The sequence below is a fragment of the Ambystoma mexicanum genome, chromosome 11, assembly GCF_040938575.1.
Source record: "Ambystoma mexicanum isolate Mex_15411 chromosome 11, UKY_AmexF1_1, whole genome shotgun sequence".
NCBI lineage: Eukaryota > Metazoa > Chordata > Amphibia > Caudata > Ambystomatidae > Ambystoma > Ambystoma mexicanum.
In genome coordinates, this window is record NC_090934.1 from 64,234,455 (window position 1) to 64,257,959 (window position 23,505).

A 23,505-nucleotide genomic window follows, 5' to 3' on the forward strand; every position below is an offset into this window, starting at 1 on the left:
AATTGTGCCCCCGTCAGATATTACAAGGCAGTTCTGCTCTAAAAATGGAAACACACATATATTTAGTGTGGACAGACCCACAATGTTCCATAGTGGTACGGTCCGTTTTAATATGTCTAGTGGAAGACAATAAGCTTTACAAACAGAAAACATATTTTTTGATTGCCTTCAATTGATTGCACTACAAACTGAAGAAAAAATAAAAACATGTTTCTTACGTGCGTGTGCTTGGAATGTAACACCTTCCACATGCTGCACGGCCTTGCGGGGGGCCTGCTAGGATAAGGCAGAGCATGTTTTGGGGGATTGTGGGAGCGAATTCACAGGAACCATTGGATGAGCAAATCACAAAGTTTGAAAGTTTCACGGTCCTTGAACCCATTAACTTTGGGGCGGTTCTAGCTTTCCTCATAGTTTGCCCGAAACTAAACTTGCTGTTGCTACCACCTGCGCGAACCCCTCATTTCTTGCGAAGAGACTTTAATTCAGAAACTCCTCTGGCTTTGCGCACTGCTGATGGGATTTATGTGGGGCAACACCTCCGTAGGTTGCTCAACTTCTAGCATCCAACACCAAAAATAGAAAGATGAGGTTCTAATTCGCAAATATGACTAACGTATTTTTCTATTTTTATTGCTGGCAGTTACAAAATAAAGCAATGGATTAATCAGTGTGAAGGCCACTTCATTACAAATGGAGTTCCTCCCCATCGGACATGCATCGCCCAGCACATTGGGATTTGTTAAGGATAGGCTTTTACCATGTTTAGTGATATTTGTCAATTTCATCGTCTACATCCAGGCCACCAGACACGGTAAAGTGTGAGGATATGGCAAGGCATGTTGAGAAGAATGGCCTTTTAGATCCACTTCAACCTGGCTTCTGTCGTAGTCACTCCACGAAAAATGCCCGCAAGCCTGTCTCCAACTTTCTCTGCAATGCTCAACATTCCAAACTCTCTTCTATTCTCATCCTTTTGTATATTTCTTGTGACTTTCAACACTGTCGATCACTCCACTCTCCTCACTCTCTAGGACCTTGGGTTTTAAAGATCTGTTCTTGCCTGGATGACCTTCTACTAGGCAGGTAGATCCTCAAAAATCTCTTAGAACTCATAAACCTCTGACCCCGTCCATATCTACGATGGTGACAACCAAGGATAGGTCCTTGGACCTCTGTTCTTCACCATTTATACCACTGCCCTAACAAGACTTATCTCATATTTTGGTTTCACACTCACCTTTTTGTTGACGAGACTGAACTATTGTTCCCTCCTTCATCCCAGCTATCTTTGAATGGATTATGTACTGGCTCACTGCAGTTTGTCACTGGATGGCTCTACACTGCCTCATGCTGAACCTGAGAACTGATTAAGCCTACGTCTTGGCTGTTCTCTTTACTTTACCTCCCTCTAGACAATGTCTCCAACTTTGCTACATACACTCACCTCAACCTACTCGTATCCTCTCCTACCTCTACCTACAGACATCATGCTGGTTGGTTTTCCATGCACAACCACTCTATGGCCCTTATTACAACCCAGGCGTTAAGGGGTTAACGGCGCTGTAAAAGGTGGCGGCGCCATTAAACCCTTAACGCCTGATTACGAGGTCCCTTTGCGTGTTGGAGACTTTAACGCCTGCTTTTTGCAGGTGTTAAAAATCAACCCGCAAAGGCACCTTGGTGCTAAGTACGGTGCCGCAATTTGCGGCATCGTACTTAGCGCCTTCCCCATTCCCATTGAGCCCTATAAGGCAAAAATGGGAATGGGGAAGGGCCATGGCGGCATGGGGAATTACCGCCCCACCAACCTCAGAATGGGGCAGTAATCCATTATTCCGCCATGGCGGAGTCAGTAAGTTACCGGCATGCACCATGGTGCTATTAGCGCTATTAGCACCATGGTCCAACACCAGGGTCGTAATGAGGGCCTATTTTCAAGTTCCTTCTCCTAATCTAAAAAGCTATCAATTGTCTGCTCCTCAATACCTGCCTGATTGACAGTTTACTCACCATGTCATTCCCTTTGATATTTCTCTGCAATCAAACTCACCATTTCATACACTTCCTGTGCCTCCTCTCTCTTGCGCTCTTTCTCCCTACTCACCCCCTCCCCTTGGACCTGCTGCCCATAATGATGAAAGGCAGTTTAACTGTGGATCACATCAAAGCAGAGTTTAAACTTCACTTACTTGCTTAAGAGGGGGTTCCCCCACTTTCCTCCATCCTCCCTACTTTACCCCTCCACCGCTTCCAGCGATGCTTGGTGTACCTTTGTACATTGAAATAGTGCTCCTTTTTAGTTTGAAGCACTTTCCCTCTCAGGTTAATGTTACCTTTGTAAGTCAGCTCTTTTATCATATTTATTTTTGTTCTGTTTGTTTTGTCTTGTCTTTGTAATATGTCTGACTTTTTAACACCCTCATAAAGTGGCTCATCACGTGTTCTCAACTTTTTCTGCTATTATACAGGCACCCTTCATGGCAATGCCTCCGCCATCTGTTAATGCATTATTGTGAGATATTTCTAATCGAAATTGACATACGTGTTCATCAAATGAATTCACATGCAAAATACAAATAGCTATAATTATATTTGGATCATGATTTCTAACGAGTCAAATATTATAATCCAGAGGGATTCTGTATTGGGTGTTACTAGTGTTAAACATGAATTACAGAGTCTTGTCTCTATTCCAACATGTCTGCATGGCATACCATATCTGGTGGCCCGGAAGTAAATCAGAAATAGATAAAATAACATTATTTTGAAAAAAAAAGTTAATTGGAAATCAAAGCAGAACACAGTGGTGTTACTCGTTTGAGCCTTATAAGTCCCCTTTACAAATATCTATGTTGGTGACTCCTAGTGCATTCTGGACAAAACAAGTTTGAATTATAACCCAATCAGATTGTTTTATGTATTCCTCTACAGCTGAACAGACTAATTGATTTAAATGTACACTTCTAGCAAAGAGTGAAGGGCTTCATTTTGACAGAGGCATGGACAGGGAGGGACATCTTCCCATCAAAGCAGAGCACTGCTCATAACACTCAACTCACACACTTTTAGCGGGCGTCAACCACCCTTTAATCAGTGTATTCACCTTCCAAGCCCCTTACATATATCCATGCACTTCACTGGGCTTTCATCTGTGTTAAGATGGCCCAGGAAAGACCCAAATGACCCAGAGCACTCAGAATCAATACAAGCCGGACTAAAAAAACAGAGTAGACAAAGTGCAAGGCAAAGTCCAGCGTTATTATCATCCAAATAAATCAGGGACAGCATACAAGCATTAGAATCACGCCATTCTCTGCACGTCTATTACAAACAACCATTTCAGTAGTTCAACTTCTTCATAAATGATGTCACCACATGTTATCAGTTTACAAAAACCTACAGGGACTGCGTATTGGTTAGTGGTGACGGCTACATATACACTCCATAAGGTTCAAAACCTCTAATTGGGTTACACTTATCTGATGGCTCCTCCTGAGTCCACCCATATATAGATAAAGGTTAAACTATCTCATATCTAAAACAGGTTGGCACCTTACTTAATGGGCAGTAGAGGGTTTTGCTAGGTTAGCTCCTTGATAACCACCCTTGGACAATAACCAGGCCATCAAGACATGAGGCAGACAGATAGTGGGGGGATGAGAGATCTGTGGACTGTTCATTGTTTACTTAATACTTTACCATTACCTCATTCCAAGGCCATGAGACCAGGCAATCTATTTGTATTTGTGTGGCATCTCATGTCTGTGTGTACGTGTAGGAAGTATGACAGGTGTCCTATTTGTGTTTGTTTCTAATGAATAGGCAGTGTTCTGCAATTATGGGTCACAGGTGATGGGATCATGCATGAAATTAAATGATCTCCTATTTATGGGCATTTCAGCTATTATTAACATGTGTGCTGTGTTTTTCTGTTGCCACCGGGACACTCTTGTGTTATTCTTCACGGTGTCTCTTTGCTTGCCGTGTTACTGCACCTGGCCTACACACGCTGGTTGTGCTTGTATACCTTTTAATTAATCTGGGACTATCCGGCTGACATCCTGGGAATTACTATTATGTGCCTGTGTTCTTCTGCTCCGACCCTCCCTTATTTTCTTGTAACCTTGGAACTAGTTGCCAACTCCTGTCTGATCTCTGCATGGATAGGTATTTTCGTGGATTCAGTGCTTTGAGTTCTCTCAAAGTCTTGAAGCCTTGTGTTTAATTGAACACATGCTGCGGCTTCCATTTTAAAGAAGATGGCTGCCCGATTACCCTCTTGTTTCTATGTTAATGAGCTAGATGTGCATATGTTTTATGTTGCATTCACCTTATACATTAGGCATGTTAGTATGCTTCATGTCTTGTCGATGCTATGTTAATATTCCTCATGTGAAAGGCATATTTTACCTACTTTATATGTTGTTCCTGGTGTGCGCACATTTGATGTGTGTCTAGTGCATGCACATGCAATGTTACAACAGTCGTTTGACTGCTTTTGCCATTTTCAGCCTGATTTGTCTCTATGTCCTGCTATACCTTCCTGGGATAAGGGCGGTGCGGTCGCCTTAGTGAGTAACATTTCTCACCTGTACGGTATTGGGGCCGGGGGAGGGGCAGAAGCTACAGATGATGCATTCATCAGCCTCTCAACAACTGCCAAAATTGGAAGTGTTCACCCGGCATGCGGACACAAAATGTCAAGAGCTATATCACATGGTTATTTCTCTCCCACTTCATCTCATGCACTTTCCATCCCTACAACTTCAATTGCACTCACCTCAGATTCTGTAGACACCATCTCCAAGAGACGCCCCTATATAACTCCTAAGGACATGTGCACTAACATGCCCTGATAGTTCTAGAACCCCTTTACTCTTCTTGAACCTCTTCACTGTCCCTGAACCCCCTCACTGTACTAGAACCCCTCACTTTCTAGAACCTCTTTACTGTCCTGGAACCACCTCATTGTACTAAAACCCTCACTTTCTACGACCCCCTCACTATAGTGAAAAACCCTCACTCTTAAATAACATGTCACTGTACTATGGCGCTTCACTTTTTAGGACCCCTTCACTATAGTAGAAGTCCCTAACAGTTGTAAGCCCCTATCACTGTAATATAATCCTTCACTTTATAGAACCCCATCATGTTCTAGAACCCTTCCCTATTCTAGAGTAACCTTACTTTTCTAGAAACCCCTCTCTCTGTTGTTCTAGAGCCTCCTCAAAATTCTAGAATCTCCTTATTGTTCGGGCACCCTAACACATGTAAGCAGTTACATATTTGTATGGTAACAGCTAGAGTTTCCAAGTGGATTCCACAGGCATAAGAAAACAGACACAAGAATGATCCCCTTTTTGAAACAGTTAATCAAAAACAGAAACTATTCCTACCTGAACTCATTAATTAAGGATAGCCCTACAGGCAGGAAATAGTTAATGAAGTTATGTTATTTCAGTGTCATAAAAATATTGTTTCAATTGAATGCCCTGGATACTATTTTGTTAATTCATTGTTCAAGTTTTGTTTTCCTGCCTTGGATATAAAGTTTTAATAAGATTATAATCAGGTGTTAAGGCAGGGGTCTGATTTGTGGAGCTGTGTGTGATATGCTGGGTGCATTGCTTAATTTGTGGGGTTGTTTCCCAGGGCTCTTCCCTGGCACTTATTTCTGAGCCCCGGCACTCATTGTCTCAGCCTCAGATTGATTATGAAGTAATGACAACCAGACCTTCCATCAACACCAATGAGCAGGTGTGAGCTGTAGTTTAACACAAATGTGTCAACACTGTGGGGAGCAGCTGTGGGTGGTGGCAGCAATAGTGGGGAACTACCCGCTTGCAGTATTACAAGTGTGTGACAAAAATAAATGGGCCCTGGAACTTATTTTCTTACACATTAAGAACTGGCTGGGTGGGTGTAATGTGTGTGGGCTTCAGCCCCTCTGTGATTTTCTTTTCATATCATTAGCCGGTAATGACACTCCCTCCTTCCACCAACCCCTCCGACGGTCGTTACATTTTCATTTCTCAGGCCCCATGCCTGTGTGCTGTTCAGAATGCAACAAGCGACAGGGAAATGCAAAGGCAGTAAACACATTGTGAAATGACATTGTCTATTGCTAAACGTGCAATGCCAATATGGGCGGCTGCAACTATACATCCTGAAAAACGTACTGTCTGGAACTGATTGTGAGCTCAATGTAAAATAAGAAAAGTGTCAGTGAGTGATGGCAGGCAGTTTTCTTATCTACTCCGTGGTATGTGCCTATGTTCCTACACATGCAGAATATCGAGCAAATGAGAAATGTGTCGCTCAATCACAGACCAAACTTTTTCTTACATTACATGTAGCTCTGAGTGAGGCCCTCTCTGCTAGCATCCACAAACCAACATCTTTAGAAATGGGGTACTCTGAGACCACTCACATGCTGTTCTGCATGCATTTACAAGTAGGGGAGGTTGAAATTACTGTAGGGGAGGTATGGTATCACAAATATGACACTGACACAAAAGGTACAATTTGTAAAAACCTTTTAATAACGATTATGGGTTTGAAAAAACTCCTACTATGCCCTATAGCTAGGATGGAAGTATTCTCGACAATCAAATAATAAATAAAACAGTCCAAGATGTGTCCATCAAATCAAAATAGCCCATCTTTACAAAATCTAATGCCTGCCCTATCGCCTGCAAAGAAAGTGTGTAAAGGAGATATGCATGTAAAGGAAAAATCAGTGTTAAAATATAAAGAATAACTGTGTCTGAATCAGCTCTCCTCCCCACGTTAGACAGCACAGAGTAAGGTGGTCCCCGTAGGTAGGATGACACACTATGGCTCGAGTTCTCAACACAAAACAGTCCAAGGCCTGGATCCAGCCCGCCTGGCCTTCCACGTTAAAGTCTCAGTTTCCAGTCTTCCAAACAACGTTCAACAAACAGTCACGCTGGACCCCTCTGTCAGGTTCAGACCTCTTAAAAAATAAAGTTCATGTTGGTACACCTCTGTCGGGCTCAGACCTTTCACAACAAAAAGTTCAACAATACTTGCAGTGGGCTTCCTTCCCCAAGTTTATTACACTTTGGCTCGACCTCCGTCAGGCGAAGACCATTTATGGATGTAGAAGGCTTTCAAACGTGTGTGGCGTGTTTCTTTACAGACCTCCGGAGGACCACTTCAACTCAAAGTTCAATGGGCAGCTTTTGACTCTCTTCGCTTTAACAGTTCATTCACTGTATTGCTACAAACAATTTACCTTTCACAGACACTTTCAAGTGGGCTACTTCCTTTCACCGGACCACTCCGTTACTGAGTATCGCTGGTTTCACAGCTATACTGATTTCAAATTTCATTCACAGGTCTGCCTTTCTTCGCATTTCATCCACGCTCATGCAGTCTTCACTTGCGATGTAATGTTGCAACTTCAATCTTTCCGTAACACAAACTGGTCTCTCAGGTTGCTTGCCAATACAGCAGCTGTGTGTGTTTCTTTCCTGTCTTTACTGTTTTTCAATTCATGAGTCAAGGTTAGTTTCACAGGCTTGGCCTTACCTCCCCAACTCTGCCGTTCAACGGGGAGGGTCGCTGGTTTCCTTGAAACACAATGAAGCCTTCTGTTTTGGGATTTGGCCTTCTCTGTGTGTCTTTCACAGCCTTTTGAAGTCAATAACCTCCATTAAGGAATTCCTGGGGTTCTCAACCCGCTGTTCTCATCCTTTGGTCCGTCACTCTGCTCCAGTAGGTTCGCCTTCACTCCGGAAGTTCTACTTGTGTTACACCTTGCTCAGACTGTACTCTATGTTCCGCCTTTTATCCGTGTGAGGAGAGCTAATTGGTATCAGGTGTGTGCACCTAAAGTCAAGGGCCTGACTTTGCCTCACTCCATTAGTGGGACATGTCCAGTGCGATGTATAAGAGTTAGTCTTGTTATTCTCAGTTGCCCTCTTACTTGGCCCAGTGTTCTTGTAGAAAGGGGATGGGGGTTTGGACATCAGAGAATCCTAAAAAATAGGATGGATTAGGTGTACATAAAAGTGGGGAATACTGCGCTTCACTATCGGCTGCTCCGTACCCAGCCTCTGAAGACCCCTCACCCTGGTGATCCCGCCTCACTGATCCACCCCCAGAGGGTCTGGATCCAAAGGTGATGACCATGCCTTGGCCACCTGAGAGAGAGATCCCTGACGACCTGTAGTTGAGACACCCTTTGGTTTCTAACATTACCGAACGTGAGGCAGAATACTAATTTTGTCAACAATTTTGTCGTGCCGGCAGCAAGGATTCCTACATTTTTTACCACATCCTACTTTTTGCGGAGAAATGTCAAGTTTATTTTTGAAAATGCATTTTCTTTTGCACAAAAAATATAACAAACATAATTTTGGGGGAAATACGAAATTCAAGGGTACAAAACACCTGTGGTTTAATTTTTCAAAATGCAACATTTTGAAATATGACATTTTAGGATCGGAAAAGGCCAATAACTGCAAGAGGCGAAATTGGCTGATTGGTCACATGTTGTTGTGATTCAGCCAATTCTTCTGTGGAACGGGATACAGCAATTCCACCCACTTCTATATACAAGGGCTATACAGCAATTCCACCCACTTCTATATACAAGGGCTATACAGCAATTCCACCCACTTCTATATACAAGGGCTATACAGCAATTCCACCCACTTCTATATACAAGGGCTATACAGCAATTCCACCCACTTCTATATACAAGTGCTATACAGCAATTCCACCCACTTCTATATACAAGGGCTATACAGCAATTCCACCCACTTCTATATACAAGGGCTATACAGCAATTCCACCCACTTCTATATACAAGGTATATACAGCAATTCCACCCACTTCTATATACAAGGGCTATACAGCAATTCCACCCACTTCTATATACAAGGGCTATACAGCAATTCCACCCACTTCTATATACAAGGGCTATACAGCAATTCCACCCACTTCTATATACAAGGTCTATACAGCAATTCCACCCACTTCTATATACAAGGTATATACAGCAATTCCACCCACTTCTATATACAAGGGCTATACAGCAATTCCACCCACTTCTATATACAAGGGCTATACAGCAATTCCACCCACTTCTATATACAAGGGCTATATAGCAATTCCACCCACTTCTATATACAGGGGCTATACAGCAATTCAACCCACTTCTATATATAAGGTCTATACAGCAATTCCACCCACTTCTATATACAGGGGCTATACAGCAATTCCACCCACTTCTATATACAAGGGCTATACAGCAATTCCACCCACTTCTATATACAAGGGCTATACAGCAATTCCACCCACTTCTATATACAAGGGCTATACAGCAATTCCACCCACTTCTATATACAAGGGCTATACCGCAATTCCACCTACTTCTATATACAAGGGCTATACAGCAATTCCACCCACTTCTATATACAAGGGCTATACAGCAATCCCACCCACTTCTATATACAAGGGCTATACCGCAATTCCACCCACTTCTATATACAAGGGCTATACAGCAATCCCACCCACTTCTATATACAAGGGCTATACAGCAATTCCACCCACTTCTATATACAAGGGCTATACCGCAATTCCACCCACTTCTATATACAAGGGCTATACCGCAATTCCACCCACTTTTATATACAAGGGCTATACCGCAATTCCACCCACTTCTATATACAAGGGCTATACAGCAATTCCACCCACTTCTATATACAAGGGCTATACCGCAATTCCACCCACTTCTATATACAAGGGCTATACCGCAATTCCACCCACTTCTATATACAAGGGCTATACAGCAATTCCACCCACTTCTATATACAAGGGCTATACAGCAATTCCACCCACTTCTATATACAAGGGCTATACAGCAATTCCACCCACTTCTATATACAAGGGCTATACCGCAATTCCACCAACTTCTATATACAAGGGCTATACCGCAATTCCACCCACTTCTATATACAAGGGCTATACAGCAATTCCACCCACTTCTATATACAAGGGCTATACAGCAATTCCACCCACTTCTATATACAAGGGCTATACAGCAATTCCACCCACTTCTATATACAAGGGCTATACCGCAATTCCACCCACTTCTATATACAAGGGCTATACAGCAATTCCACCCACTTCTATATACAAGGGCTATACCGCAATTCCACCCACTTCTATATACAAGGGCTATACAGCAATTCCACCCACTTCTATATACAAGGGCTATACAGCAATTCCACCCACTTCTATATACAAGGGCTATACAGCAATTCCACCCACTTCTATATACAAGGTCTATACAGCAATTCCACCCACTTCTATATACAAGGGCTATACCGCAATTCCACCCACTTCTATATACAAGGGCTATACAGCAATTCCACCCACTTCTATATACAAGGGCTATACAGCAATTCCACCCACTTCTATATACAAGGGCTATACCGCAATTCCACCCACTTCTATATACAAGGGCTATACAGCAATTCCACCCACTTCTATATACAAGGGCTATACAGCAATTCCACCCACTTCTATATACAAGGGCTATACAACAATTCCACCCACTTCTATATACAAGGTCTATACAGCAATTCCACCCACTTCTATATACAAGGGCTACGATGTACACACACACAACGTTGAGTTGTTAGTGCTGGGTGTTCTCCAGGTTGGAATGCATTAATGTTATTTTCTTAGGGATATTATTTGCCCACTATCTGGAACCGTTTTGGGCTGTATGCCTGCATCAGAGAAAGACACTGTGAGGAATTCGACCATCTGCACAGTGGGTGTTCGCTCACCTGTGCTTTTTTAACATTTTATATTAAATTGAATGGTGGTAGACCAACCTCTTGATAATGTGTGGGGCTAATTCACACACATATTCCTATGCTCACACATGACATACACATAGATCTGCTTAGTCTAGGTGGACACAACCTACAGGCACAGTTTGCCCTGTCATATGTAGTCGGGAGCAGACAGGTGGCCTACACAATGCATCTCAGAAGGGGGAGTGCCAATACCTTCCTCATTAACTATCAAAGGCACAATGGATCTGCCCTATCTGTTTGTTTACCCTCTGCAGATGGTGGCAGCAATTAACATAATTAACACAATAATAGAGTATACTTAAAACAGGCCCACACGGGGCATGGCTGCAGAGGCTAAAACAAAGAAGATAGGAAATGCCAACACCCCTTTCATGTGCACTGTGTCAACCTGAAGTCAGCTCCCGCCCTAAAGTATCAATGACAGTGAGCTGTCGTGTCCGGTAAATGTGTTTACAGTAGGCAACTCCCTGAGGGGAACCCCATTCAGAGGGTAGGTGTATGTGATTTGATGGAGACAGAAGTCTGGACCCTCCACAGCTTTAAGGGAGACCTGTCGCTTTAATCAGGAACCACAGAGAGCTCAACTAACCAGATAGCCCGTTTGATCCACAACAGAGAGGAAGATTGGTGTGACTTAGAATTACATTTTTTTCACCATTCACCTTTTCTGTTGCAAAGCACTCTGGTTATGACCTCACACATACATGAGATTGTTGGTGGGGACCCAGGATTGGGTCATTAAGGTAGTCTTAGCCTACACCAATCCCTGTGATCCCTTTGGCTTGAAAAGAGAGCTGAGCTCCTTGTTTGGGCAGATCATCTGAAGATTTTGCAAGGAGTAACATGAAGAACTCATTTGAACCCTGGGTAAAGATTCAGTCTGCCTTACAGCCTCCACCAGTGAAGGAAGGCCAGGATTTCCAAAGAGACAAACATAATCCCTCCCCTAAACTTATCTGAGTGAACAGAGGAAGATACTGAATACAGAGGACCCACCAGCAGCTCCAGAACCAGTACCCAACCAGCGCACAGCGTGCCCTGCTAGGCTTCGCAGCAAAGCTCCTAGATGGGAAGTGTCAGAGAGTCTCTGAATGAAAACAAGGACAAGGCCATTGCCTGCAACACTCTCTGCAGCTTTGGGCCATCCACCTTTAACGACGACCCAAGATGAGTGCATTGACACAAATCAACCAGCGTCCACCTTAAAGGACATTTTCGAGCTTGTCAAGCCCCTCAAGCTGCAACTGAATGCACCACTGACTGTTGTCATGCCACAGCCGCTAACATAATCCGAGAAGTCTCGAACAGTGCTTTAGACCCATGAACCAGCACTGAGACAATGATTCCCGATCCAGAGCTGCCGTGTAGGCCAGGTTGCAGATGTCCATCTAGCCTCGCTCACTGAACTTCTTGCCGCCTGATACCTACAACTGTCTCCCATCTTGAAATCTGTGGCAGGAGATGAAAAGCACCCTGAAACTGATCTGACTCTGTCCAGCACCAAGAATATTTACACGCACAAGGTACATTGTGGTTCTGTCCCCCTGGTCCCTCTCCGAAGGCCCTTAGTGACATTTTAGGACCCATTGCTCCTTTTGTGCTAAAACTAAATATCCTTGGACTATTGCTACTAAGTACTTTACTGACTTTACTCCTGTCAGTATCCAGAGTGCATCCCTTTTCCTTCTTTGAAACAGTCTATCCTCTGCATTCCTTTATAGGGTGGGTTGTATTTTGTAGTATGCTAGAACTGTCTGTGTGATAATAATAAAGTAGATATGTTTATACAACCTTGACTGGACAGTCCCTTTTAGCATTGGGTAATAATTGTATTTTCTCTGTGTAGAAACTAACCAATGATCCACCACCTTGAGGAGATTAGCCTGCTGTTCCGTCCACGTTACCAAAATTGGACAACAAGGTCTTATTATTCACTTGTATTTCAATCTGCTCGGATCCCGTCTGGTCTACTAGAGGTGTGGTGCTGATTGATAGTTTATAAACCGATATTCATCCCTGCACCACTTGTGCCCCTAAAGTTGATTCGTCACAAACACTCAACAACAAATTTAGCATCTTCTGCCCTGTTCTAAAGCAAATGGAAGTACTTGTATGTAGGTGATTTATACAGTGCAAACCTTGCTAGAAAGTAGAGCAGTGCTGTAGGGAATCAGGGATAAACAAATCTAAGGTGTCGGGTAATAGCAAGGAAGGGAGCACTGTTACCATAATGTGGTCCTCATCATTCAGCAAAGTGTCTGTAAAGGAGCGGTGTTCATGTCTTTCCTACAGTTCAAGCGGGAGGGGGGGAATCAACCTGATCTTGGAGGGTGTGTTGTTCTAGATTGCGGGGAGGTAGCAGGAAAATGTGTCGTTTCCTTCTAAATCTTCTTGAACTCGATTATGTAGGTGTCTCATCGTGGTGTTTTGCGTTGGCCTCCTGAGATAGTCTTGTGCTTGCATAGCTATGACAGCGTCTTGGTCTCCAGTGCATAGTAGGGTTTGTGCCACTCTAGGCGAAAGGCAATGTCACTGCCCCCGCTACCAACACCCTGTGTAGTGACTATACAATTCGCTCATCCCAGATGTGTCACCACCACTTCACATGCATGTCTTACCCAACCTTTCTTTCATCATGAAATTGCCAATATGAGCTTCGGAAATCTTCCATTTGTTAATACTTTTGACTCTAAGTTTAATGTTTGACCAGATCTTTACATAAGAAGTCCTGCATAAAACATTTGGCAGGTGGAGTGCTATACATGTACCCTCAATATGAACATATTCACAGCAAGCATTCTCATCTTGGATTTATAACCTGCATCGGATATCAATGTACTACTGCAAAGACAGCCAGGCTCAACCAATAGAGTTCAGTTTTGCTTTGAAAGTTAGCAGAGAAGATTCCAAGTTAATTGGGCATCTTTTTTTTTTTTTTTGATCTTTGCATGAAATGCTAGATAACGCTTGCAGCTGTGAATGCATCCAGATACAAAGAATGTTAAGTTTCATGTAGCATCTGTGCACAAAATAGTTTATTTATTCATGAAGTCGTGTTAAAGTTGCATGGAGAAGAATACATTGCTTCCACTAGAGAGCAAACACTCTAGCAAATGAATTGAGGAGGTCAGTACTCTGAGTCAGCACTCCCTGCATTGCTTAATACTGTTACTCGTATTAGGTTGTTCATGCTAATGAAAATGTTCCTGAGTAAATGTTCAGCAAGCACAGCACACTTTGACCTATTCTGAGATTACGTCACTAAGGCCCATAAAAGCCTTGTTGCTGTACTTCCATGATTCCCCTACACAACTCCCATTTCTCTCCTGCTGCCACCTGTGCGGTGTGCTTATCCTGGCCCATCCTCTGCCAAGAGAATTGTTTCCCTGATGGTTGTACCATGACTCTTGACTTGCCTGGTGTGAGTGCCCTGATCCTGACAACATGTCTTCATGTGAGGTCTCAGTGTTTTTTATGTGAGCAAGACCATTTGGCTGCTGCTCAGAAACATGTGTCAGTATGCAAGAGTCCTGTTTACAGTGGCATGTTAGAGACCACCACACATGTAACTTCTGTGATTTACGGCAGTGAAACCTCTAATTGCAGGAGGACAATATGCAGCGGCTATATCTCTGATTGGCTTACATATCTTGCATAATTCATGAAAGCAGGGGGAGGGGTAAACCAGCTTTTTGGCACCTCTGCTGGTCAGAACCCAAGGCGGTTGCCTAGGTTGCCTAGTGCTTGCACCGGCCTTGAATTTCAGGCATAGTCAGGTGTGACAGTCCTCAGACATGTGATTGGGTGGGCTGTGGCATGCCACACTGCTTTCACTGGGGTTAGTTACAGTTGTAGCTGGGCCACCTGTAAGGAGCACATCGCCACTATCATGGTGGGGGAGACCCTTAGCCTCAGCGATAGTCCTCAGATTTGAGGTGGAGAAGACCATGATTATGTGGAAGAGGTTGGGCTAGTGCGGACATGCATGTGCTTTCTTTATGATCATTGTTTTCAAGAAGAGGTTATAGTTGATGAGCTTTTGAGTCACTCACATGTTTCTTTATACTAAAAAAAAACATACAATGGCTTGACGTGTGTGTCTTCTCATTGCAAAGCGGTTCTTTGGACTGTGTGCACATGTCTCCTCTTGGTCTTGCAAGGGGCACGTTTTGCCTGCTCTTAGTGCATCTGGTCAGGATGTCCATGGGTGATATCCTGGAGGGAGGTGCAGTTGTCTACTGTCAAGGTCACATACCTAGACTTCTGGGCCACAGCAGCTAAGAAGCTCGCAAGACTCTGCACATTTCCTCTCCAAGACTTACACAATGATCCCTCTGGGGTTGTGAGTGGCTGGGAGTGTCAGGGCCAGGTCTTTCCAGCTCTGCAAGTATGTCTTCTTAGGTACAGGCAGAACACATCTGACAAGCCACATGGCTCACTCGTGTGCAGATATCACCCAGCACCCACATCTTAATGCTGGGAATGCTTCTGCTGTGTGATGTGAATGTCAGTTGAAGTGTGCACGCGTGCATGTCATTGAGTAAGATATTGCTAAAGAATACACACACGATGCATCATGTTATCGGTGTTCGCATGTGTTTCTGGTTATTTGTCTAAGACCCCACAACATGACACACATTAATGCTACAAGCCTAGGGGTACTGCTCTGTTTAACGTTTGGACCTGACCATTGTTCCATTTGGGCAGGTCAACCGAAATGTCGATGTATCTTTGATTAGCTGCAGCTGTGTACTGGCCGTGCAAGAGGCGATGCGGCCTGATTGGTCCAACGCTAAAAGCCAATACAACATGTGTCGTCCAGCTTTGTGAAAATCAATACAGGATACAATTACCTGTTGGCGAAAAAGCACCGGATCCTGGGATGCAATTAACTCTTAAAAAGTGCGGCGCGCGCTCCTTTCCTCGCTCAGCATCACTCACTTACGTCTCCTTAAGATGGCGCTTAATGTAATGAAGCGCTCTATAACCAACTTTGCGGTCATTGGCTCCAGCGGGGTCAGGAGGTTTGCAATACGCTTACGCCTCATTCTACCGCAGGCCCCGAGTGGGTTAAATCTGCTGCGGCATCTGAATGTGTTGACATGAGTGATCTTCTGCATGACCCCCCCCCCATCTCTATAAAGATGATATTGATGGAGGGCTCACACATGGACGGCTCGATTTACTTCTAGAGAATGTATTATTTCTATCGGCTAGCTGGGGTCTGCTTTAAGGCTCCCAGAACAAAGTGTGCGTGTTATGTCTGTACATGTGTGTTTGTGTGTGTGAATGTGTGGGTGTGTTTTAGTTTACAGTGCACAGGATTGTTGTATCCACTGTAATTCCACTGGAACCTGCCGGATTGACTTTAGCCATGTGTTACACTTGTAATGCCATGTTATGCCCCCCCATATCATGAGGCGCGGGTTTCCTAGGCTAACCTGAAGTAGCCCCCCCATTCCATGACTTTCCTATGCTCACCAGAAGTAGCCCCGGCCCTTGGTATCATGAGGCGCAGCTTTCCTATGCTCACCTGCAGTAGCTCCCCCCGTATCATGACCCGTGGCTTTCCTATGTTCACTTGAAGTAGCCCCCTGGCCCCTGGTATCATGAGGCGCGTCTTTCCTATGTTCACTTGAAGTAGCCCCCGGCCCCCTGTATCATGAGGTGCGGCTTTCCTAGGCTCACCTGAAGTAGCACCGTATCATGAGGCGCGGCTTTCCTACGCTCACCTGAAGTAGCCTCCCGTATCATGAGGCGCGGCTTTCCTACGCTCACCTGAAGTAGCCTCCGGTATCATGAGGCGCGGCTTTCCTACGCTCACCTGAAGTAGCCCCCGGAATCATGAGGCGCGGCTTTCCTATGCTCACCTGAAGTAACACCGTATCATGAGGCGCGGCTTTCCTACGCTCATCTGAAGTTGCCCCCCGGCCCCCAGTATCAGGAGGCGCGGCTTTATCAGGCTGTGCACACACACCTATATTGTCTTTATGCTCACCGGAAGTAGCCCTCCGTGCCATGAGGTGGGGGCTCCAGACTACCCTTACCCTGTCTACCATTATGCTGTAACCATTTCTACACGTTCTCGCACTTTGATTACTGTTCTCTGCACTTCTGTAACTAGTGCCTAGATGCTTGTGGGCTTTGCGCACTGCTATAAAGGTTCAAATAAATAAACACATGTAATTCAGCACGTGTTAGAGTGTGTGTCTGTGTGTGTGTTATGTCTGTAAATTTGAATTTGGGTGCACGTGTATTATGTCTGTGTGTGTGCATGTGTGTGTGTGTTTTAGGGAGTGTGAATGTGTATGTGTTTTGGTCGAGTGGATATGTTTGCTTTATTCTGCACGTGTTAGAGTAGGTTTCTGTGCATGTTATGTCTGGGCATGTGTATATTTGTGCAGGTGTGTTATGTCTGTGTGTGTGCATGTGTGTGTGTGTTTTAGGGTGTGTCAATGTGTATGTGCTTTAGTTTAGAGTGCATATGAGTGTTTATATCTAAACATGTTAGAGTGTGTGTGTGTGTGTGTGTGTGCATTATTGAATCTGTTGGTGTGTTGTGTGGTGCATTCACCACTACATGGGTGCCTCATGATGTGAGGATTTTGGCTCAATAACCCTTATCCACAGTGGTTTGCGTCCTATTTGTCTTCCAAGCTGGGAGGTGTGCACTGACCTGCTCTCATTCTGTCACTGGTCCGTGTTTCATCTCATGCTCTTTTTGCATATCTTATGGACATGTTGTGCCCCCCCCCGGCCCCCTCTTTATCGTAAGGGGAGATTATGCAGAGTTTCTTAACCTGCTTCACCCTGGACAGGCAGATGGGTCTAAGAGGGATTGGAGATTTGATGTACAACAGGCAGAGGCAAAACTAGACACGTCGTTCAAATCTGCTGTGAGTTGGGTTTCAGGCAGAACATTCTCGTTCCTAGACATTAAAATCTCTGAATGTTTCATAAACACTTACCCTGGTATTGGGCGCTGAAGCCTTTCTGCCGGTGATTGCTGTCAGATGTAAAATGCAGTCGAAGCCAATTTTTGCTGCTAATAACCGGGGCGGGCAAATTGATTCCAGTAAACCTGAAAGAAATAAGTGGGTGGTGATCAGAAATAGACTGGCATTCTCCAGGGAAAGTGGGGGCACACTATGCATCTGACTCAGGGGCAGACTTCTGTGGGTGCTGGACAGCCCCCACGGTAAGATAGAAAGGGCACCTTTGGCTGGTCTTTCTTGGCAAGGTCAGCAATTGTGGAAGAAACCAAGGGAACACAGAGAGGTGTGGACGATTTAATACAACTATAAAGTGGGCTCGCTTGCCCTAAACCCTGCATGACCACTGATTTGGGTTGCTTTACAGTGAAATACAATTATTAGACGTCACTACATGTAAGGACATACATCAGTAGCACTTTAAAATAGGCCACCTTAACAATGCATAATGGAATGTGTAAATACTAAGCAACACACGTGTTAAACACTGTTTAATGAATGAGTAACTATGCAAAGGTGCAACACACTTTAATACTGGATAACTCATTATAAATACTGTTTAACTTACACATCACGGCTGGCCCTGTGGCCACTCTGTTCACAATGAGTGATTCAGCATTGTTAAAGCGGGAATCCCACTTAGAAGTATCTGCGTCAAAAAACTGGTGTGACCCCCAAAGACCCTCTTTCGCTCTGTCTGTTAAATCGTGGATAGTTGCCAACTATGAAACTTGCCAGTGACCCCAATGATGCCCTCTACAGAGCTTTGCATAATACACATGGAAATGGGAGCCTTTAGGTCCCAACCGTGTGGCCTTGATGCACCCGTGCGGGTATCCCTATTCAATACTCGTGAATCCCAGGTGAATAACTCGCTCTTCACAGTATGAAGCTACATCCAGGCAGACCCAATGTTTACTAATTAGTTATACATTGCTAAAGTGTTGTTAATACGTTCTTTAATTAGTCATCTTTATATATAAAGCTGAGAGAGAGAGAGAGAGAGAGAGTGCGTGTGTGCGTGTGTGTGTGTGTGTGTCCAGCTATACAAATCCACTGCTACCACATTTTGCATGGATTCCTCTTTTGTGTGGGGCAAGATTGTAGTCTATGTTTGGATGCAACTCATTTACTGATGCTCACCCCGATTCACCACAGTAGGTTCTAGAACAGTGGTCTTCAAACTTTTTTGGCCAGGGCCCCCCTGAGCAAAATTTGGGCAGGTCGGGACCCCCCAGAAATGCCAAATGGACAGTATATATTGCGCGCCGTCACCTGCTCCCATCAAAGTCGCTGGGCTCCCTCATCCCACTCCTACCCAGTCGCTGGTCTCTCCCCACCCCATCACACACCCAGGGCTCTCCCCACTCTGCTCCCATCACTATCCCATGGTTCCCGCCCATTGTGCTCCCACCATAGTCCCTCGGTTCCCCCATCCCGTTCCCAACACAGTCTGAGGGCCAGTGGCGGCTGGTGAATCTTTTTTAAGTGGAGGGGCATTAAGGGGAGGTTCGGGGGGGTTTCCCCCTGTGAATTTTTTTTTAAATAATAGGTTAAAATGTTGCATTGTAGAGCATACTTTTAACAAAAAATGGGTAAATAGCCAAACAGTTTGCAATTGTTGCTGGGAGTCCAGGGGGCAGGCATTGATATTTTATTTCTATCGCGCTCGTACACAAGTGTTTCAGAGCGTGACAAGGCAAGGGAGGGGAACAGAGGAGAATAAAACAGCGATCTTACTAGGCCCAGTGACATTGAGAACGCGCAAGTGTGAGGGGAAAAGTGCATGGAAGGGGGGAGAAGTGGAAAGTGCGAAGCAGAGGAGAAACAGATAAATAACAATAACAAAATAATAAAGGCAACAATCAGTGGTAGTGCAGCCAGCAATTTGCAAGTGCTACGTTTAAGGCAGCAGACAGGGTAGGTCTGATAAGTGCAGGAAGAAAGATGGTTCTCCTCAAGTTTTAGAGTGGCAGGGCGCTGTTCCAGAGGGAGGCCCCAGCCGAAGACGGAGATCTGCCCCCAGCTCGTTTCTTTGATAAACGACTGACCCTGAGGGAGTTGGAGGTAGAGGAGTGAAGAGCTCGAGAGGGGAGGTATTTGCGGAGGAATAGCTGAAGGTATTTTGGACCCAGGCCCCAGAAAGCCTTGTGGACAAGGCAGAGGGTTTTGAATGATAGATGTCCGGTAAAAAGATACCATCCCTGTCCCCTGGGCCCCACTGGTCCTAACACAATGAACATGATTATGTGTATATGCAAGGCGCTGCACATTCATACAGCAATCACTCTATCATTCACATGAGCATCCATCACCATACACTCACTCATAACGCATCCATACACATGTTTAAATAAAAACAATGAACATAAACGTACCTTCTGCATTGGCCTGTGTGTGGGTGCTGAAACGGCCTGCTCCAGCTGCTCTGTCCGTATGTGCGAGGAGGCGCAGGAGCTCCCCCTCGGACATACAGACATGCAGTGCCCCAGCCAGCATTTCCAATGAGCTATGCAATGCTGGCGAAGCAAAACGCCCCAGCACTTGCATGGCTCAGTGAGCATGTGCGGCTGGGGAACTAAACTGAACTGTCAAAGGGAAACAGTGTTTCCCTTTGACAGTTCAGCCAGCCCAGGAGCACTCCATTAGCTGGATAAAGCAGCTGAGGGAGTGCTCACTGTTTCACTGGGCTGGCTCCTTAGCTCCTCCATAATGGGTGAGGGGCCACTGGGTGGGCGCCTCTTGCCATTATGGATGAGCCGCCAGGCTCGGACAGGCATATAGGGCAATGCCTGTACCAAAAATGTAAAATGCTAGTTTGGGCCAATCAAAATGGGCCACCATTTTGGCCAATGTGGACCATTTTGATGAGTTACTTAACTATGCAGTTAGTAATGTTGACCATTGTTGCTGAATATATCACAATTTACTTACATTTTAACACAAAGCACCCCTTTGGGTACTATTGAAACAGTGGGCTTCATAACTACTCTGGCGGTAGCTGTGCCGGTAAAACCGGCATGGCTGCCACTGGAGTTGCATCCGGGTCTGGCACCCGCGAATGGGCAATTACTAGGTCATGCCGAGTTAGGCGGACATGATAATTGCCCTTTCGAAGGTGCCGGTAGATCCCCATTCCCATTTGAGCCCCATATGGCTCAAATGGGAATGGGGAGCTCGGATGCACCGGCACCGTTAATAACGGTGCTGGTGCATCCGACGAGCTGAGGTCAGACCTGGCGGGGGCTGTCAAGCACCCACGAGCACAACTCTTACTATGGCGGAACGGTAGCAACGGTGCCGGTAGCTTACCAGCACCGTTGTTACTGGTCCGCCATAGTAGTAATGAGGCCCAGTCTGTGACTAAAGGAATGAATATCCATTTACAACTGTGGGCCAATTTTTCATTGTTGCCTGAGACAGTTTCATGCTTCAGCCCGCCCATGTGGGCCACCCCTGCCCATTTCTTCCAATCTAAAAAAAAAAAAAAAAAAGAAATCTTTTTTCATGCTGAGCTCTCAGGGCCCCCCTGGGATGCACCCGCGGACCCCTAGGGGGTCGCGACCCACAGTTTGAATACCACTGTTCTAGAAGGAGGCAACATTTGGAAAAGTGTCTGAAGCAAACTGTTCGATGTGTTGGTTAAAATTATTACTGTTCTATACATTTCAAAACTGTTTATTAAAGCATTTTTAAAGGGAATTAAAAAAAAAGGATTTTTTTTTTTTTTTTTTGTCAAGCCACTCCGGAAATGGCGAGGTAACAGTTTACTTAAGTTCATTCACGAGAAGAGAGCACAATCAATTAATCTTTCTAGGACATTTTCTCAAATGTGCTGAAGCCATTAAGTGACTGAAACATGCCGCACAAAAAATGAACATCACTTGGAAAAGCTCCATCTGATGGAAAACGAAAATCAATATCAAGAGCTTCTTAAACACAACAACAAACAGCAGCATGACTTGCCGACCAGAGGACAAGAGCAACTTTCTATAGGGAGCTCATGAGGATAGCTCAGGGGCAACGTGCTCCCTTTGGAAGCAAAACAATACAGCGCAACCCAGTTCTGAACCCCGGGTCCACACTTAGAAACCTCTGTGTATTAAGTGAGTTATAAATAACCTATCATATCATCAAGTCAGGGCAAATGAGACACCAGAGCAAACTGAAGCAAGACTTGCTGACATGAGGACAAGAGCAACATCCTCCAGGGCACACGAGACACCAGAGGAAACTAAAGCAAGACTTGCCGACAAGAGGACAAGAGCAACATCCTCCAGGGCACATGAGCAACCAGAGCAAACTGAAGCCAGACTTGCCGACCAGAGTACAAGAGCAACATCCTCCAGGGCACATGAGACACCAGAGCAAACTGAAGCAAGACTTGCTGACAAGAGCAACATCCTCCAGTGCGCATGAGACAGCAGAGCAGACAGAAGCAAGACTTGCCGACATGAGGACAAGAGCAACATCCTCCAGGGTACATGTGACACCACTCGATTAGGACATGGGCAATCGTGGCCATCTTGCTTCAGGCAGTACTTTCCTTTGAAGGATGTGCACGTAACTCAATGTGCACCCATCCACTAAAGGACACATTTTGTTGAACAGTTGAAAAACACTTTTAGCACCCTGCAAAACAAGCAGGGTAGAGAGTTAAGCCCAATGCTCTGGTGCGGCTTGAGTGGTAATGGCCCTAAGCCTCCTTACCACCCAAGAGCACCCCAGAATGTCAGGCTTTTGTGAGGAAGTTATTTATTGTGTATTTCTGGAACTTCTGTTTTTATAAGTAAGCATATAGGTGTGTGTTTAAATTTTTCAACAGGGTTTCTGTGTCAACCAAAGTTAGATTGTCCTTTCTTAAAAGATGCATCTGATTGAGTGTCTGCGCTAGTGCGTTATCGAGGGTGAAGGTTGTGACAAATTGGATTCCACTGCACAGGTTTATGAGCATGAGTAGGGGTAAAAATGGCCCGCTCATCCCTCACACTTCTACAAACCACAACACAACACAATCTTAAAGGTAAAAAAGGGCCAATCAAGAGATATACCTCCTTTGCCTTTTGTGGTAATGCAGGCCGAGGGAAATCTATTCGCTAAGAGGGGTGTTCTGTAACAGGACATGCACGAGGAGCAGTTAGGTGAGCCAATTTCATTGAGCATGGTGGTAGACCTGTGCTCTTTGAGGCTATCGTATATAACTTAGCAACTATCTGCAAGGATGGGGTGTCGGACCAGCAAATTGTTAGAATTTGAAAATCTGGACACAGTAAGCCACCCCTTTGTAATGTTTATATGCAATTTTACAGACTAACATTTCAGAGTGGTACATTTAATCGTGGCCAAAATACCAAAAAAACACTGTTTTTCTTTGGTTTGTTTGGGGGTCCCTCAAGCTTCCCATTTGTGTATCCTTATAATGGCCCCCCAACCCTATCTAGACCCATTTGAACCCTTTAGCCCCACTACCATATATATATTTATTGAATATTTTTGGTGATTTTTTCGGTATTATGGTCTTCGGTGAAATGTACCACTCGAAATGTTTTTTGGTAAATTAACTGTACCCTTTGTAACCTGTCCGAGGCCGGCAGAAAAAAAAGTATGCAGTAAAAATGACTGCATGGTATGATTGGGAATCTTACAATGCA

The 23,505-nt window shown here is 44.7% G+C and overlaps 1 protein-coding gene across 1 annotated transcript in view; it reads right to left on the reverse strand.

The window, feature by feature from the left end:
* CSMD2 (CUB and Sushi multiple domains 2) overlaps positions 1-23,505 on the reverse strand; it is a 2,010,406-nt gene that overhangs the window by 860,239 nt on the left and 1,126,662 nt on the right. The window contains exon 6 of the mRNA XM_069622557.1: positions 17,831-17,943. Coding sequence (XP_069478658.1) covers positions 17,831-17,943 — 113 coding nt within the window. The remainder of the gene's footprint in view (positions 1-17,830; positions 17,944-23,505) is intronic.